Source organism: Mytilus californianus, unplaced genomic scaffold, assembly GCF_021869535.1.
Source record: "Mytilus californianus isolate M0D057914Y unplaced genomic scaffold, xbMytCali1.0.p SCAF_2, whole genome shotgun sequence".
In the NCBI taxonomy this organism is placed as follows: domain Eukaryota; kingdom Metazoa; phylum Mollusca; class Bivalvia; order Mytilida; family Mytilidae; genus Mytilus; species Mytilus californianus.
This window is the reverse complement of record NW_026262668.1, coordinates 100,211,177-100,231,841: the sequence shown is the minus strand read 5'-3', so window position 1 is coordinate 100,231,841 and position 20,665 is coordinate 100,211,177. Positions and strand designations below refer to the sequence as shown.

General features: G+C 33.1%; 1 protein-coding gene across 3 annotated transcripts in view; it reads left to right on the top strand.

The window, feature by feature from the left end:
• The window catches only part of LOC127730575 (uncharacterized), a 113,278-nt gene that overhangs the window by 51,339 nt on the left and 41,274 nt on the right, over positions 1–20,665 (top strand). For all 3 annotated transcript variants that reach the window (XM_052239028.1, XM_052239027.1, XM_052239026.1), the window contains exon 3: positions 12,138–12,246. In XM_052239028.1, coding sequence (XP_052094988.1) covers positions 12,138–12,246 — 109 coding nt within the window. The remainder of the gene's footprint in view (positions 1–12,137; positions 12,247–20,665) is intronic.

The following is a 20,665-nucleotide window of genomic DNA, read 5'->3' as shown; positions in this document are numbered from 1 at the left end:
CAGTCAGTTCATTTGAAAGTTAACCTGAGCACAAGTCATTACATTTTATTTAGTAAACACCAAATTTAGTATTTTGATTTGTTGAAGTCCGAGTCCGAGAATAATAATCGTATTCCAAATTTTTATAACCATAAGGACAGACCTCGAATGAACTGTACACTTCATAGTTTATTGTCATCTTTTCCATTCAATTTAGTGCGGTAAAGAAACGAGACATTATTAAACTTTAAGCAACGATAAATCTTGATTTACACATTTTATAACTGCACCCATCTAAAGACATCATTTAGTTTATCAGACCCTAACTTTAACACTTATAATTTCAAGAGTTAAAGTTTATATAATTTATAAGTATGAAGCATTTAGGCTGTCATTTTAAGATGAAGAGTAGAATATTTTAATATGTCGCTAACATAAGATATATTTCCATACACATACAAACGTATACCTTTAAATTGGAATGTATCTCCAATTAGTTAAAACTCGGCAACTAAAATGGAAAGATATGGAGGAATGTCTAAGGACAAAAGGAAAGCCTTGAGGAATAATGGATCTAGTACATGTATCACTTTTAGTTCTTTTGACCAGAATAATCATCTGACCTTTCCTTATCTTTAACACCACCCTTCCTCCAATGCCTAATATTAAAACAAAACCTAAATTCAGAAACCACATGACAAAACTTATCCTGAATACTAGTGATATATTGTCTGGTGTAATTTTGGTTTACCTTATCCAAAGAGCCATTTAGAGCATTTCTCATCACTTTGTTGACGTTTTATTTTAACTTCATCATAATTCAACTTCAGTCTGTAATTTGGCTTTTTTCATTAGTAATTCTTCTCAGATTTTCTTAAGTTATCAATCCTTTTGTAGATATTGAGATGATGCTTGGTATAGTCCATTTACTTCTTAAAATCTGCAAATATTTTTTTTTTAAATCAAGTATTTCTAATCCCTATTTTTGTCTAGATGTTAATATATGATGTATACGAACCCTGACTATTAATTTCCTACATTTATTTCATACATTTATTTCAATAATTATAAATGAAGATAGTACATACTATATAGATATAAGAAGATGTGGTATGAGTGCCAATGAGACAACTCTCCATCCAAGTCAAAATTTATAAAAGTAAACCATTATATGTCTCTATGTTATTTTTTAAGTATAAAATACTTGATGGAGTAAGTATAAATAGTGTAACAGCCTTCCGATCAAAGCAATTTGCTCATTGTTGAAGGCCGTACGGTGACTTATAGTTGTTAATTTCTGTGTCATTTAGTCTCTTGTGGAGAGTTGTCTCATTGGCAATCATACCACATCTTCTTATGTTTATTACACAGTGTGCTGTGAATGTCTCTGTTATTTTACCATGTGACTTTAAACATTTAAATGATAAAATGACCTTAACTTAACAAACAAACGTATACTCCATTCAAGTTTTATGTGATGTGATTATTTAAATTTCTTTTCATATCATTTATATTCTCCATTGTCTAATTTTTATTAAAAACTGTTAAAGATATATGTAAATAAACATTGTACTAATGTAGGTACATTTTTTTAAATGAAACTTTGTAAAAATGAACGTAACATCTTGTTTTATATTACATATAATACCATCATATGTTATTACACACGAGCAAAGAACGTTTTTCAACCCCAGGTATATATTGCCTTATCCGTATTTGTCTTGGCATCGAGCGCCACTGACGAGGGTTTTGTAGAAGAAATATTCGTCTGGCGTAACACATTATGAGCCTAGTGTATTTGTTTTTTTTTTACAACCACTGGGTCGGTGCCAATGTTGGTAGATGTTTCGTCCCGAGATTATCACCAGCCCTGTAGCCAGCACTTATGTGTTGACAGATATGTTCATTTTTGTAAATTTACTGTTTATAAAATGTTGAAATGTTTGAAACACTAAGGTTTTCTAACCTCAGGCATAGTTAGCCTTAGCTATATATGACACAACTTTCCGGATTTTCCTTTTTGTAATATTCTTTAATTGCATATTTGATTTGATTTTTCAGATGAATTTATTCGAGCGCCACTAATAAGTCTTATGTACAAGAAACGTGCGTCTGTTGTACTAAATTAGAAGCCATGTATCTTTGATGAATTTCTTTTTATTAAAGATACCAAGCAAATGATTATGTACTGTAGATTCACATTTCGTCTATACCAGTGGTGCTCATATCAAAACAGTTGAACGGCCGAATCAATTACATATTTTAAAGAGAATTGAAAACCCCAAAATTGAGCCAAATCTCACTAAAGTCATCTAGAATCATGTGCAAAACAGTGTAGCCGAGACCATTGATTGGCGCGCTAAAATATCCCATTGACTGGGACAGATTAGGTGAACGTTCGTCTGTAACGCCCACAACTCACGACGTATTTATTATAGACATTTAAACTGTAGGGTCACCAAAGGGTCTCAACGCCTAAATAAAATAATTCGAAAAACTAATCAGGAATAACCTTTGTGTTTTGATTTATATTGAATACTTAAACGTTTTTTACTTGTGTTTTTGTTATGTTTTGATAATGAATTTTTATGATATCGGACGTTCTTTCAGCAAAAAAGGATTTAACTGGCTTTAAAAGTTACAATGGATGTGTTGATTATTATCTTTTTTTCGAACGTCAAAGCGATTTAACTATAGCGGTTGTCTAATTATGTCGTCTTTTAACTTTTATCTGGTCAAAATTTTATTTTAGAACGAATGCATGATCAACTTTAAAAAGTGTGCAAACACAAAACATATAGACAAAATATACTTCTTTCCTGTCTTTTTCGTACTTGCAAGTTATTAGACAGTAAAAAGGCTATTTGGATCAAGCCTTGTGAAATTTGCATTTACGTTTTTGAATAGGTACACTGAAATGCAGGCAAGTTTAGCGATTGATAATTCATTGATAACATTCTGGCGTATCACAAACAAACAACTTGTAACGTCTCATTTCATTGGCGGAAAGATTTAAATACAACAACAATTGTAGTGTGCACATGAATTGACACAGGTGACCGACAATGGAATGTACTACGTTACTACGAACGTAAAAAACAATGATTTTTGGTCGAAATAATTAAATAAGTATTTTGTAAATTTCAAATAGTGGGGTCGAAATATTATACTAATAATTTGTGTTAAGTAATATTCTTTATGCATGCAGCACTTGTACCGCACTATGAAAAATATAAGGATAAAATAAAATACATGTGCCGCTTTTATACGGATGAATGTATGAACCACTTTAATTTCTTTCATATTGACGCTAGGTTATTATCCTGACAATGTCGTAGTTACTTATAATAAGGATCTCATAATACTGATCCATTTCAAATTTATGATGGGTTGCACATTCCTCTTTTATTGTTTTCATGCTATAAAACGAAAATAAAGTAGCTAAGCGTTTGGTCATTCAGAAATGACGTGTCATAAACGAGCAAATTGTCCCCGAAAGATCGTATCATGTGTGCACGTGAATATAGATGTACTATGCAATGTACTATCATGGTCACCACGAAATTCAAATGAATTCAGTGAAGGCATGTTGGTGTAAAAAGGTTTGAAATGTTTCATCGGCGAAGATTTTATTTTTGCATGTGTGGAACTACAAAATAAATAAATACTTGTGAGACATGTCGTAGTTTATAAGGAACTATATAAATGTACTGTTTTCGATTTTAATTGGTTGAAAATTTATCCTTTAATTTCATACCGTAAGAATAGAGCTTTGCATAACATTGTTGAACTATCCGCCAAAGTAACGTGTGGCATGCGTGCGTATTAAGATGAAATACACAATCATACATGTATGATAAACTTATAAACGAAATATTAAGAAATTAAGGATGACTACTGTAAAAGTATGTACAAAAATGGAGTCACCTTTAATCAATACATTTAGTGAATAACCACACTGTTTAAAACTGATTGTTTTCTATGCAACTATTTAAATATTTACAATATATGATTTTCAACCGAGGATAGCAAAACAGTTAATTATAAATTAAGAAAGTATATCGCTGGAGTTTATAAAGTACATTTCCTTCCACTGTGCCATGGTTTGTCATCTCCATTTTTTCTCTAAACAAAGCATGGCTGGTTACATGTTCTGAATTTACTTAGAATTTCGGGATTTTTTTTTCAAAATCAAGTAAACTAAATCAGAAAAAAAATCACACTATCCTAAAACTTATGAAAGAATATGAATAATGAACATGACAGTTTATAACATAAACCCATTTACTATAAAAATCGAGCAATATCTTTAGTATATATGTAATTTGGTTATTTTTGTAGTTAAGTACGGTTTCATTTCAAGTACAACGTTAATTCATCAAGTCCATTGAATAAAAGATAAGGCAGGGTGAGCAACTTGACAAAAAAAAGGCAGGATGACGATTTATGTAAAACAATCAGGATAAACTAATAATTATAGTCAGGACCTAACAGACTGAAAATAGAAAGACAGGACAGAGATAACAACTAAAAAAATGCAGGACAAAATGTTTCATCCAAGTCCCCCACCCCCAATCAAAATAAAATGGTAGCTCCCTTAATCCAGAACCAATTGAGAGGAGACAGTTGAATTAAATATTTCGACGTGACTGTTAAGATTAAAGTTTAAAATTTTACATGCACATGTATAAAAGCTAGAATTGCCATGGGATAATCAAGAACACAATCATGTACGCGAATACGACGATGGAAGTTTTTAACGACCTTGACCGGCTACGTGAATACTGATCAGTCCATTCATCTTTATAGTACGCGTGTTATATTTTCGCAGGTGTGAGGTCGAAGGTTTGAATTGACCAATGAAAACGATCGTTCCTTAACGAGTTAATCTAATAAAGTTTGTTTGACTGATTATGTTGCACGACCTTTCGCTAAGCTTGGCCGCAGTTCAGTATAAAATGTATAGTTTGATGATCTTTTCTGCTAACTACTATACTTGTGAAAAACCCTTGGCAACAGAAACATATTCAGCTTTTTTTTAGTAATGGACGACTTCGTACATTTTATGATCGAAAATAAAAAATGTATATAATATACTGTGCACTGTAGTTCGTATATATACTGAGACCCTTTGGCAACCCCACAGTTTAAATGTTTATAATAAATACGTCGTGAGTTGTGGGCTTTACAGACGAACGTTCACCTAATCTGACCCAGTCAATGGGATATTTTAGCGCGCCAATCAATGGTCTCGGCTACACTGTTTTGCACATGATTCTATGTATCTGGTATCTTTCGCACTTCTTCTATGCATGAGGGAGAAAGAACTTAGTTTTTCGAATCATTTTAAAGTTTAATGAACATTGAATTAAGAAAAAAATGCTCGTATCAATATTTCATGTCAGGATCCAGATATTGACTACTGAGCTAATGATAGCCTCAGGGACGAGCCCTCCACCATCACCAGTGGTATCGACCCAGTGATTGGAAAAAAAAATCATCCCTAATATACTAAGCTTCTAAATAATCAGTTGCACTCGTATCAACAAATTTTGAAGGTAAAATCAATCGCAAAGGTTGAAGAGCATTGAAAACAAAATTCTCAAAATTACTGACCGACAAAGCAGCCAATACTGTGGTAGTGGTATGACGTATAGTACTCACGTAAGTTCGTAAAAATGAAATTTTAAATTCTTCTACATTTAAGCTGTGAACTTCATAGAGAGTCAAATACGAGTCAATCATGCCACTTCCATGTCTCAGCTTGAGACCTTTTCTGAAGATTTGTAGGTCCATACTATGTATTGGCTACACAAAACCCCTATAAATTTTCGTTTCATCTCGGCTTCTTCGGCATTTTCTATTTTTGTTCGTTTAAGTAATTACACGGCTCAGATTTAAGAACTTATTGTTAAACACTCTTTGGGTACGTAAGATAAATTGTGTGCTTTTGATGCTCATTTTAATTCAGTTGACAGTTATCCTTTTTCGTCTCTTTACACTACACGTTCACATAATCTGGTCAAACAGCAGTTTTGATATTTGATATGATGGTCCATTTAAAAAATCTTATCCTTCTTCTGTAATAAAAATGGTAAATGACCTAGATATACTTAATGAAATTGCTGTAAATTCTCTCCTTGAAAAAATATATATAAAATAAGGAGATGTGGTATGATTGCCAATGAGACAACTATCCACCAAAGTTCAAATGAAGTGGATGTAAGCAATTATAGGCAACTGTACGGCCTTCAACAATAAGAAAACCCCATACCGTATAGTCGGCTATAAACCTAACCAAGGACAGTGGTGTAACAGCACAACATAAGAACAAACTACAAAAATCAGTTCAAAAAGGCATTACTCACCAGATCGATACAAAGCAGAAAAACATCAAACAAAAACACAGCTCGGACATGGCAGGGTATTTATCCATTCCTCATCCCTAACAACAAAAAAGACACTAAATACAGAGCTGATAGTACTCGCAGTTACTGTCAGCTAGTGCAAAGCCAATAACAACTAATAAAAAAATCATGTATATCTAAAGACTAAAATATCAATCAATACACATCCAACTTCCAATGGATTTAGTGTAAAGACGTCATTAACAGTCAGAGAAAATCATGACATTGTGCAATGCAACGACAGATTGCAGTACATGTGTATAACAATACTATTAAGTTTGGTTTTAATTTACTGATAACAAAATCAATATTTATACCAATAAAACAATATTCAAAAATCTAATTACAGTGTTGAATTGGTAACCTTTTATAATAAATTTATTTAAAGGATTGATAAGTTTACCTTGATCGTATATAAATTTCCGGGCTCGGTAAACAACATCACCGTCAAATTTAGGATGTGCTATTCCGTTTGAAATAAGGTTTTAACAGGTACAGCCAAACTTGCAAACCAAATCTTTGTATCTATGGAAGAATTTAATAAAGGTTTTTAAGTAATTTGTGGTACCGAAATTCCTGACTTAATAATTTACCAGTAATTCATAGATTACGCTTATTGAAATCCAAAACGTCACTACAGACACGGGCATAGCTAACGAGTTGGGATATATAAAAACCGCAAGGCGGTGCCAGAGGAATATCTTCTGCCAAAAAAAGAAAATTAACAATAGGGAAAGAAAAATCATCCCTTTTGTCGTAAATTTTTGTGTAGAGTGTCTGGTGTAAAACAGAACTGTCTAAATATAGGAAAGGACACGTATTGCTGTTAATATTTGATTTTTTGAGGTAAGTTCCTTTGGGTAAGTTTTGTCAGTATATTTAGAGAACTTTTGATTATTTAACGAAAAAATATCATGAAGATAACGGTAAGTGTTGTTAAATTTATCAATTAAATGGAATTTAGACGGGTCTTTACTGAGTTTGGTCATAAACTGTGATCCATAACAGTACAGGAACAAGTCTGTTATTAAAGGGGCATATTTGGTGCGCATAGGAATACCTACAATCTGTCGATAAACTTTATTGCCGAAACGTACATTAATGTTGTCATGGAGAAAATGTCTGGTTTTAATCATCTCATTACACCTCCAGTAAGTATATCTAGCATATTTACCTTTTTCGTTTGAGAAAAAGGCTTTATATGAGTTGCAGCAAATGAATTTGCAATCAGATTTATCGAACGACCATTTAATTAATTAGGAAAATTTGTGTTTGATAAGATGGTGTGGAAGAAAAAAGTAAAATCACAAAAATACTGAACTCCGAGGAGAATTCAAAACGGAAAGTCCCTAATCAAATGGAATATCAAATGATAAAACACATAAAACGAATGGACAACAACTGTCATATTCCTGACTTGGTACAGGCAATTTCAAATGTAGAAAATGGTGGATTGAACCTGGTTTTATAGCGCTAAACCTCTCACTTGTGTGAAGTGTAAAGATTGGAAAGTCAAAACTGTCACCCGAATCAAAAGGACTATCATAAGCAGGTAATTTATCTAAAACATCGAAAGAATTTTTTTCACAATAAAAATGGTCAATTCCACTATTTACATATGTTTTATAACAAAAAATAATGATCAGTTCTTTGACAGGAGTTAAGGAACTCGTTAAATGCACAGTAAAGATAAGGAGTAAAACACTTACTAGAGGCCGATATCAAACGATATTGTACGTTTTTTTTTTTAGTAATTTAGGTAACCAATAAATAGTGGGGACCTTCAACTGTTCAAAAGAGGCCTTAAACTGTGCTGTGGTAGTGAAATGATTATGACTATCTGTAGACCGTACGGCCTTGAATGTATTTAAATTCATAATTTCATGTATGTTACGGTTAATCGACAGGTTTTAGGTATTCATATGGGCACCAATTGCGCCCTTTTAATTGCAGACGTGTTCTTGTATTATAATAAATCAAAGTATATATTCCAACTCAAAACAGAATCGTTTAAATTATTTTTAAATAGAACAATTAAATAGCAATCACCATTAACTTGATGATATTTCTGGTTTAATTAATCAAGAATTCAATAATTATAGTTTTTATATTTACCCAAAGGAAATTACTTTAGATAAATCTAATATAAAATTTAAAACTGCTCATGTGCAAGAAAACTGGTTAGTACATAAAGATTTACACTGCAATATAACACATACATCTAACATTAGTTGTTCTCAACTATTACTATACAAACAAAATATAACGATAAAGAGAAATATATATATAAAGTCTAACAAAAATGAAACACTTGTTTAAAGGAACTTCGGATTTTGTCTCTTCGAAAGACACTGATCACATTTTTTATTTGATTTTGCACGTAAACTGTAAGTAGCTTTTTTACATCACAGGTGTAAAATCATATCTAATTGAATTAAGTCACTTTGTTTTTTTATTCTAGTAATAATTATTATTCATTTATTTTAAAAGCTACATATAATCACCATATATAATCTGCAGTAGGTCATTATAATTTTCCTTATTTATCTCCCTCCAAAAAAAGATTTTTTTTATTAAACTACTAGTAATCATAAAAACTTTAAAAAAAACGTAACATGAAACTTTAAATATAGGTCAGAATGACGTACTTGCATTGAAGGAGATTTTTAACCTTTGGGACATCCCAAAAATACGTTTTATGATTACAGTGAAACCTGTGTACAAAGGTCACCCTTGGGAAAAAGTGAAATTGGTCTTATCACTGAGGTGACCTTTGAATTAAAGTTCCAAATGCGTAAGTTTTACAACAGTGGCACAGGAAGAGAGTGGCCTGCCAAGATATTGTCTTGGTAAAGACGACCTTTATACCAGGTTTGACTGTATAGGGCATTTACAATCTTTGAACTGCATTTGGTTATATTTTCCAAGATTGTTTACACACCAAATCATAATTATGACTCTATGTCAATAAATTTCAGAACAAGCTGTTGATGACGATAAGCATATTGACAATGCACCCTACTCCTCAACTTCTCAAAGGATGATTAAATATTCAATTTATTAGGTTAAATGATTGAAAAATGGCTTCTCTACCCTTACAAAATAAACACACAATAAGTGTACTTTTTTTTAGATTTGGATAAAACTCTATTCCAAAATTTACGACAAAAGAGATTATTGTTCGTTGCCTTAATATCGCATCAACTCGTTCGCTATACTCATGTCCGTTGTATTCAAATGAACGTAATCTTTATATAAATGGTAAGTTGTTAAGTCAGGAATTTCGTTACTACAAATTATTTATAAACTTTATTATGCTCTTCTATAAATACTCATATTTGATTTTGAAGTTTGGTTGTACCTTTAGAAATCGTATTACAAACATCGAAAGCACATCCGTATTTGTACGATGATGTTTATAGAGGTTATATAGTTATTAAGGATCCGTGTAAACTTATTGATTCTTTAAATAAACTCAATCTGAAATTTGATAAATTGATTACTGTAGTCAAGATCTTTGAACATTGTCTTCATCGGTACAAACTAATTTTGTTTTTAATAAATACAAACATAACTAAACATGTATTACTACATTTATACAATTATGCACACTTTTGGTTCTAAGTCCTGTTTACATTAATAGTATAGTTTGATCCTCAACACTCATTCTTTGGAATGTGTATTGATTCAAAGGTCAGTCTCAGTCTGGAAAAGAAAATGATTTATTTATTTGTTTGAATTGACTTTAAACTTGCTTTTAGTAACTGATAGTACTCTTTGAACAGTACCTTGTGTTTTTTAGCTCACCTGGCCCACAGGGCCAAGTGAGATTTTCTCATCACTTGGCGTCCGTCGTCCGTTGTCCGTTAACTTTTACAAAAATCTTCTCCTCTGAAACTACTTGGCCAAATTTAACCAAACTTGGCCACAATCATCATTGGGGTATATAGTTTAAAAAATGTGTCCGGTGACCCGGCCAACCAACCAAGATGGCCGCCATGGCTAAAAATAGAACATAGGGGTAAAATGTAGATTTTGGCTTATATCTCTAAAACCAAAGCATTTAGAGCAAATCTGACAGGGTAAAATTGTTTATCAAGTCAAGATCTATCTGCCCTAAAATTTTCAGATGAATCGGACAACCCGTTGTTGGGTTGCTGCCCCTGAATTGGTAATTTTAAGGAAATTTTGCAGTTTTTGGTTTTTATCTTGAATATTATAATAGATAGAGATACACTGTAAACAGCAATAATGTTCAGTAAAGTAAGATCTACAAATAAGTTAACTTGACCAAAATGGTCAGATGACCCCTTAAGGAGTTATTGCCCTTTATAGTCAATTTTTAACCATTTTTCGTAAATTTTTGTAATCTTTTACAAAAATCTTCTCCTCTGAAACTACTAAGACAAATTTAACCAAACTTGTCCACAATCATCATAAGGGTATCTAGTTTAAAAAATGTGTCCGATGACCACGCCCGCGAACCAAGATGGCCGACATGGCTAAAAAATAGTACATAGGGTAAAATGCAGTTTTTGGCTCATATCTCTGAAACCAAAGCATTTAGAGCAAATCTGACGAGGATGAAATTGTTCATTAGGTCAAGATCTATCTGCCCTGAAATTTTCAGACCAATCAGGAAACACGTTGTTGGGTTTCTGCCCCTGAATTGGTAATTTTAAGAAAATTTTGCAGCTTTTGGTTATTATTTTGAATATTATTATAGATAGAGATAAACTGTAAAAAGCAATAATGTACAGCAAAGTAAGATCTACAAATAAGTCAACATGACCAAAATTGTCAATTGACCCCTTAAGGAGTTATTGCCCTTTATAGTCAATTTTTGTAAATTTTTACAAAATATTTTCCACTGTAACTACTGGGCCAAGTTCATTATAGATAGAGATAATTGTAAGCAGCAAGAATGTTCAGTAAAGTAAGGTCTACAAACACATCACCATCACCAAAACACAATTTTTTCATGAATCCATCTGTATCCTTTGTTTAATATGCACATAGACCAAGGTGAGCGACACAGGCTCTTTAGAGCCTCTAGTTATTCTTTTTGTTAATTTATTTTTAGCCCATCTGGCCCAAAAGGCCAATGTGAGCTTTTGTTATCACTTGGCGGCTATCGTCTGTCGTCGTCGACCGTCATCCATGATCTTTACAAGAATCTTTTCCTCTAAAACTAGTTTGTTAATATGAACCAAACTTGGCCACAATCATTCAGAGTATTCTAAAATTAAAAAAATGTGTCCAACTATCTTGCCGGCCAATCAACATGGCCACCAATCCACCAATGCCTAACATAGAACTTAGGGATACAATGCAAGCATTGTCTATTATTTTGAAACCTGTTATAAGGCAAAAATTTACAGAAGGTTAAAATCTTTATATTGTTTATTTTGACCAATACTTTAAGTCGACTGAAATTTTCTGTAGACTGCTTAAGGAGATTAGCCTTTGAAAGACAATTTTGCGTTTTGGGCAAAAACTTTTGTAGATAATGAGGAACTCTAAGCAAATGAATGATAAACAACCCAAAATAAAAATAAAAGTTTTAGTCTGGAATTAGATTATTGTCTATCTTGTTGGAGAGTTGTCGTTGTTGGGGATTAACAATGATAGATGTGAGCGACACAAGCTCCTAATGGCCTCTTTTTTGTGCTTGATGACCATTGGTTCTTTTATATAAGAAAAGGGACGACAAATCAATTCGATCATGTTGCGTATATTTCTACATTTTAGATTGTTATCGTGTTACTTGGGATAGCTGGCTTTGGAATAGCTCTTTATGTTCATTTTTCATCTAACTCGGGGTCTACGTCAACAAGCAATAGTACAAGTAACGAAACAGGTACGTTTGTTTTAGTGTTCTGGTTCTTTTTTCATTGTCAAAGTTATTGACATTCATGTGATAAATTTCCAGATAAAATATTTGAAATATTGTATTAAATCGGTCGTTTGTGAAAATAAAATTGTCTGCTTTAATTTGTTAAATGAAAATAACTCTATGTAAAATAGGGGCGAAAGATACCAGAGGGACATTCAAACTCATAAATCGAAAATAAACTGACAACGCCATGGCTAAAAAAGAAAAAGACAAACAGACAAACAATAGTACACAAAACACAACATACAAAACTAAAGACTAAGCAACACGAACCCCACCAAAAACTGGGGGTGATCTCAGGTGCTCCGGAAGGGTAAATTTCGTGCGTTCTTAGCGCTTTTCAGGATTTTCCTTCATCTTGAACGCTCAAACCAAAACATTTGAAAGCCAAAGATGTATGAATACGACGAACTGTAACGAGCCTTTTGACCAAAAGGAGGCAAAGAGTAGATTTATTCATGAGTATCACTCCAATTGTTCATTTTAAGACATCCAAAGCGACTATACAATCTTCAAGCTAAAGAAAACTACCATAGTTACCATTGTTATTCACAAATCAATTTATTATTTCTCAAAAAGAACAAAAATATGGACCTATAACAACAATGATTTTCGCACTCACAACACAAATCGTAATACAAATACGGGTGCTACATGTGGAGCAGTATCTAGTTACCCTTCCAGAGCACATGAGCTTACTTGGGGGGGGGGTCATGTTGCTCGGTCTTTATAAGAATAAGAAGATGTGGTATAATTGCCGATTAGACAACTCCACTAGACCAAATGACATAGCAGTGAATAACTATAGGTCACCATGCGGATTTCAACAATGAGCAAAACCCATACATCATAGTCAGCTATAACAGGTTCCGAATGACAAATGTAAAACAATCCAAACAAGAAAACTAACAGCCTGATTCATATACAAACGCCCAACCCTCTCCTAACCTGTGACAGAGATGTAACTGCTCAATAAATGAACAAACTCATCAGATCGATAGCAGCAGATCGATACAAAGCAGGAAAACAAAAACACAGACCGGACGAAGCAGGGTATTTATATATCCCTACAACAACAAAGACACTAAATACAGATCTGAGAGTACTCGCAGTTACTGACAGCTAGTTCAAAGCCAACAACAACTAATAAAAAATCATGTATCTAAGACTAAAGTATCAATCAGCACACATCCAATGGATTTAGTGTAAAGACATCATTAACAGTCAGAGAAAAACATATATATTGTTTACATGTTAACGTTTGTGTTTAGGTTTGGTTAAAGGGAACCACTTGTCATTGGTATTTTATATGCATTTTCATAAGTATTGGCATATCTCATTTCCATGGAAGTTTGAATGTTTTGCATAGGTACATGTTTAAACAGAACCGCCTCGGGGGTCATGTGGTAACGTGTTCGCCTAGGGGTGGGTATGAGCTAGTGACGTGGGGTCGTGGGTTCGAACCCTGGACGAGTCAAACTAAAAACTTTAAAATTGGTTTGTGTTGCTTCTCCGCTTAGCACGCGGCATTTAGGAGTAAACGCAAAGAATTGTCTGCTTAGAGTCACAACAATTTGTCAGGGTAGGGTGACATGATTTTCTGCGGACTGTTACATATAGCAATAGAGCTAGCACGTTCAAAATCCGGTTCAGCGGGTCGCTCTAGTACAAAGCATGGTTAAAATTCATATAACATTAGCACATTCTCGTTCTGCATATGTATTTAATTTGCCGCTTGAAGTTAAACAGGTCGAGACCACTAGAATTCTGACGTCGGACTACATAGTATTTTCCCAAATACCAAATGCAAACATGTCTTTGAGTAATTGACAAAAGAATACAATGGATCAGAATGCATTGTGGATTACTACAAATTAACTATCACCTAGGAACACGTGATTTAGTTGAAATTTGTATTTTTGTATTCCTCGCGGAATCTCCTGTTCAATAGTTTTGTTCATTTAATGTAATACATGTAATTATCTTCAATTTGCAAGCTTAGATTTTTTAAATTGTATTCACCAGCTTCAGCATTGTTTACGTCGTAGTGGTAATGAACAGGATTTGTCTATTGTAGTGCCCTTTACCTGCAGGTGCATTCATTTCATGTGAAATGAATAACGAAATGTCCATTGTCCAGTAAAAGTACTCTGAGCTCTTTAAAACAAGTTAATACATTTTAAAGGAATGATGAGTTATATGATACTGTATGCTCTAGGAATTTTCGAATCATGTATGCTTATGTCTTTCAATAAGTAATGTTTTTTTTATACAGAAGAGAGAATACAATTGCATGTACAACAAAAGTATTCTCCTTTTGAGTTTTTGTGTCTTTTGGTTTCTGTATCGTGAACGAATGTATGAAATCTTTGTTTGTTTATCCACAATATTAGTGGATGTTAATATGTTTGAAACAAATCTCAAACACTCTTTTCTTATGACAAAAACAATTATTCATTTATCTGAGCATTTCCCGTTTTTTATATACAGTCGAACCTCGTTGTGTCGAACTCGGTTGTGTCGAAAACTCGGATGATTCGAAGTAATTTCTCGGTCCCAGTAAAATTCCCGTTTGATCAATGCATAACAACCTCTGATGAGTCGAACTCGGTTGATTCGAATACTCGGTTAAGTTGAGTAAATTTTATAGTCCCGTCGATGTAAAATTCATGTAAATTGACCCCGATGACTCGAAGTTCGATAGTAAGAATTTTCAAAAGATGCAGACTTATGATAAAAATTCAAATCGGATGTATTTCTTATGTAACCTAATCATTTTCAAAAGAGATTAAAGCTGAGTAAACATACTTGTTTGTATAACAGTTAAAATGACATGTTTATGGTGACCGGTAATTAACACCTTTGGTTGATCGTTCAAGCGGAATGTTAGTGTGTTGAACATTTTTCACATCAGATAAAAACAAAACGAATTTAAATGACCCAAGCCGAGATTAAATGAATCGTTAGATTTAAAACTCATTAATTACAATAAATAAAAGGATTAGAACAATTATGATAAATTCATGATAATTTAATGTAAAGCAGACGACCTCTGGCTTATCAGAAACCGTTCATAACTTAATTCGTTCCGCGAGTGATTTCATAATTTATAGTGACTGACCTTTGTAAATATTTGTGTAGACTATTGATTTTATTTGTGCATGATTTGTATCTGTACTTGTGTGTTTAATTATTATGAAGGAACAAAAATGGAGATTGAATACACAATCATAAAGTGTCATATCGAAAAAAGGCACACTGTTCATTGTATCTAGTTTACACAAATCATACCGTATTTCATGCATTCCAAATTTATGACGACACACTCGACCTCGGATGAGTCGAACCTCGGATGTGTCGAATACTTTGGTCCGGTCCCTTCGACTTCGACACAACGAGGTTCGACTGTAGATTAAACCGTTGGTTTTCCCGTTTGAATGGTTTTACACTAGTAATTTTTGGGGCCCTTTATAGCTTGCTGTTCGGTGTGAGCCAAGGCTCCGTGTTGAAGACCGTACTTTGACCTATAATAATTTACTTTTATAAATTTTGACTTGGATGGAGAGTTGTCTCATTGGCACTCATACCACATCTTCTTATATCTATATAACACTATTACTTCATATCATGATCTGTAGTTGTGATCACATAAATTATAGACAAAAATAACAGAAGATGGTTTTTCGGCAATTTGTGAAAAATTTGCGTTTTATGTCAGTACGAAACACGTTTTCTCGGTAAATTGTAAACACGTAGAAGTCCATCGTGAAATGCAAGACATTTGCTGGATTAGTCAAGGACCAAGGTAAACAAAATTGACTATTATTTAAACAAACAATTATATTGGCGGTAACATAAGTATTCTAAATTATGCACTATCAAAATTACATAAAGGCGAGACATATCTATGAGTCAACAGTTTGGATTTTTTTCACTTTTTGTTATGTCGGGGCCTTTATAGTTGACCTTACGGTATGAATTTTGCTAATAATTGAAGATCTTACGGTAACCTATAGTTGCTTTAATCTACGTCATTTTGACTTTGGTGGAAAGTTGTCTTATTGGCAATCATACAACATCACTTCATTTTACACTAAACTTTTTTCAGAATGACACAGTCACTATAGTATAGTATATAGTCCATAAAACTATGACAATGTAATTTACACTGTTCAAGCATCACCGCACGTCAAACTTTATCAACAGAAAAGCTGATTGGAATTCGTGACAATTTATCACGCCCTCATTTATGGACGTCCTGTCAACGACCTTCAGTAAGCTTTCATTAAAATTATTTCACACGCAAGTAACTGTATTTTGTAAACAAAACAAAAATATCCGTGGAAAGACCTTTTGATTTTGTTCTGATTATTATTAGGTCTTTCCACTTTTCCGTGGAAAGACCTATTGATTTTGTTCTGATTAGGTCTTTCCACTTTTCCGTGGAAAGACCTATTGGTTTTCTTCTGATTATTATTATTTTTTTTTCTTCCGTCTAATTTTTCTTCTTGCGTAGTTTTGTTGTTTCATAAGATGTCGCTTAGATATTTGGAATATGATATTGTATAGTTTATACGCTTTTAAAACTGACAACCGCGTAACCAAATACCTTACGTTGTAAGAGTTATCTCCCCAAACACTGTTTTTCTTGTGGCCACTACTCCTTCGCAACCGTAAAAGATTACGACAAATTTATTTTACCAAATTGCTCGCTATATCTTCAGGATGCTGAGTTGGTTTTCACCGAAGTATTCCAGAGACTCCATATGAGAGTTAATTCCCCTTATGCATTTGATATAAGTGATATGCATTTCTAACTGGTAAACCATAAGTGATAGAGACCTAGGGTCTTTTTATTTGAGGTCCTTGGTCCAAAAAAAAAGAAAGTTAGGTCAAGGTCAAAGGTCAAGGTCATATTCTAAATTTTGATTTTAGCTTATTTTCACTTCTTTTCAAAAACCGTATAAGATATCGACAACATATTATTACTTAATTGTTAGTTGCGACATGTCGTAACACATACATTTTGGTTTAAAGGGTGCGCTGACATTAAATTAGAGTTTTCTCCCCTCTTGTATTTAAAAATATGCGTATGATGATATAGCTCATTAACCATATATAATTAAGACCCAGGGTCTTTTGAATTGAGGTCCTTAGTTATTGACTTTGAAATTGAACCCAAGGTCATAGGTACATTTGACGTTCTAGATTTTGACCTTTGCTTTTACCTCATATGTATACATGATAAAGCCATGGGACTTTTTGCATTAGGTTGCACGCCATTTGACCTTGGAAAATCCAACCGTAAGTGACCTTGTGTAAACCGGAAGTAGCTATTTTTGTACTTATTTAATATAAAAGTATATAGAACCATATATTTTTTGGAATCAGTGTCAAGTAAACATTCAAATTATACCGGAAGTAACATTTTTCAAACCAGAAGTGACAAATTGTCTCCCATATTTAAAAAAAAAATGTATAGAAACCATATATTTTTGGAATCAGCGTACAATAAGCTATCATTTGACGCTGGAAATGACAATTTAAACCAAATTTTAATATTTTCATATCAAAATAGATCTTTATGGGTGGAAAGACCTTCAATTGTTCTCTGAACAATTGGTTTTTAATTATTATTTTTTTTTTTTCTTCCGCCTAATTTTTTTCTTTCGCTGTGTTCTTGTTTTATAAGATGTCGCTTATATATTTGGAATATGATATCGTACAGTTTATACGATTTTACTGCTTAACCGAACACTTTACGTTGTAAGAGTTATCTCCCCAAACACTGTTTTTCTTGTGGCCACTACTCCTTCGCAACCGTAAAAGTTTACGACAAATTTATTTTACCAAATTACTCGTTACATCTTCAGAATTAGGATGACCATTTGGATCGAAGCTATCCGGAGACTTCATATGAGAGTTATTCCCCCTTATGCATTTGATATAAGTGATATGCATTTCTAACTGGTAAACCATAAGTGATAGACACCTAGGGTCTCTTGATTGAGGTCCTTGGTCCAAAAAAATGAAAATTTGGTCAAGGTCAAAGGTCAAGGTCATATTCTAAATTTTGATTTTGGCTTATTTTCACTTCTTTCCAAAAATCGTATAAGATATCGACAAATTATTTTTACTTTATTGTTCGTTGCGACATGTCGTAACACGTAAATTTTGATTGCAAGGGTACGTTGACCGTTAAGGAGAGTTTTCTCCCTTTTTATATTTAAAATTACATGTATGGTGGTATAACTCATTTACCAAGTATAATAAAGACCTAGGGTAATTTGATTAAAGGTCCTTGGTTTATGACCTTGAAATTGAGCTCAAGGTCAAAGTTGAAATTGACATTCTAGATTTTGACCTTTGCTTTAACTTCATATTTAGACACGATAAAGCCATGGGACTCTTTTCATTAGGTTGCAATTTACATGAGCTTGAAAATCAAACCGGAAATGACTTTGTGTAAACCGGAAGTAGCTTTGTTTTGTACTTATTTGATGTTAAAGTATATAGAACCATATATTTTTTGAATCAGTGTCAAGTAAACTATCAAATAATACCGGAAGTGACATTTTTCAGACCGGAAGTAACAAATTATCTCCCTTATTTCAATAAAATTGTTTACAAACCATATATTTTTGGAATCTGCGTACATTAAGGTATCATTTGACACTGTATATGACACTTTAAACCGTATTTTAATATTTTCATATCAAAATGAATCGTAAGAAGTGGAAAGACCTTCAATTGTTCTCTGAAAAATTGGTTTTTAATTACTATTTTTTTTCTTCCGCCTAATTTTTCTTCTTGCATAGTTTTGTTGTTTCATAAGATGTCGCTTAGATATTTGGAATATGATATCGTATACTTAATACGCTTTTAAAACTGACGACCGCGTAACCAAATACCTTACGTTGTAAGAGTTATCTCCCCAAACACTGTTTTTCTTGTGGCCACTACTCCTTCGCAACCGTAAAAGATTACGACAAATTTATTTCACCAAATTGCTCGTTACACATTCAGGATTAGCATTTTTATTTTGACCGAAGCTATCCGGAGACTCCATATGAGAGTTATTCACCCTTATGTATTTGATATAAGTGATATGCGTTTCTAACTGGTAAACCATAAGTGATATTGGCCTAGGGTCTTTGGATTTGAGGTCCTTGGTCCAAAAAAAATAAAATTTGGTCAAGGTCAAAGATCAAGGTCATATTCTAAATTTTGATTTTAGCTTATTTTCACTTCTTTTCAAAAACCGTATAAGATATCGACAACATATTATTACTAAATTGCTAGTTGCGACATGTCGTAACACATACATTTTGGTTTAAAGGGTGCGCTAACATTAAATTAGAGTTTTCTCCCCTGTTGTATTTAAAATATGCGTATGGTGATATAACTCATTAATCATATATAATTAAGACCTAGTGTCTTTTGATTTGAGGTCCTTGGTTAATGACCTTGAAATTGAGCTCAAGGTCAAAGGTAAATTTCACGTTCAAGATTTTGACCTTTGCTTTTACCTCATATGTATACATGATAAAGCCATGGGACTTTTTGCATTAGGTTGCAAGCCATTTCACCTTGGAAAATCCAACCGGAAGTGACCTTGTGTAAACCGGAAGTAGCTATTTTTTATACTTATTTAGTATAAGAGCATATAGAACCATATATTTTTGGAATCAGTGTCAAGTAAACATTCAAATTATATCGGAAGTAACATTTTTCAAACCGGAAGTGACAAATTATCTCCCTTATTTAAAAAAAAAATGAATAGAAACCATATATTTTTGGAATCAGCGTACAATAAGCTATCATTTGACGCTGGAAATGACATTTTAAACCAAAGTTTAATTTTTCATATCAAAATAGATCTTAATATCCTTTAACTCTACGTTCCGCTATATAGATGATGTTCTCTCACTAAATAATACAAAATTTGGTGACTATGTTGAACGAATCTATCCCATCGAACTAGAGATAAAGGATACTACAGATACAGTTAAGTCTGCCTCATATCTTGACTTACATCTAGAAATTGACAATGAGGGTCGGTTGAAAACAAAACTTTACGACAAAAGAGATTATTTCAGCTTCCAAATTGTGAACTTTCCATTTCTATGTAGCAAAATTCCAGCAGCGCCTGCATACGGAGTATATATCTCCCAATTGATACGATATTCCCGGGCTTGTGTTTCCTATCATTATTTCCTTGATAGAGGATTGCTGCTCACAAGGAAGCTATTAAGCCAAGAGTTCCAAATTGTGAAGTTGAAATCATCCCTTCGTAAATTTTACGGACGCCATCACGAGTTGGTTGACCGTTATGGAATAACCGTTTCACAGATGATATCGGATATGTTCCTTATGTCGTAAC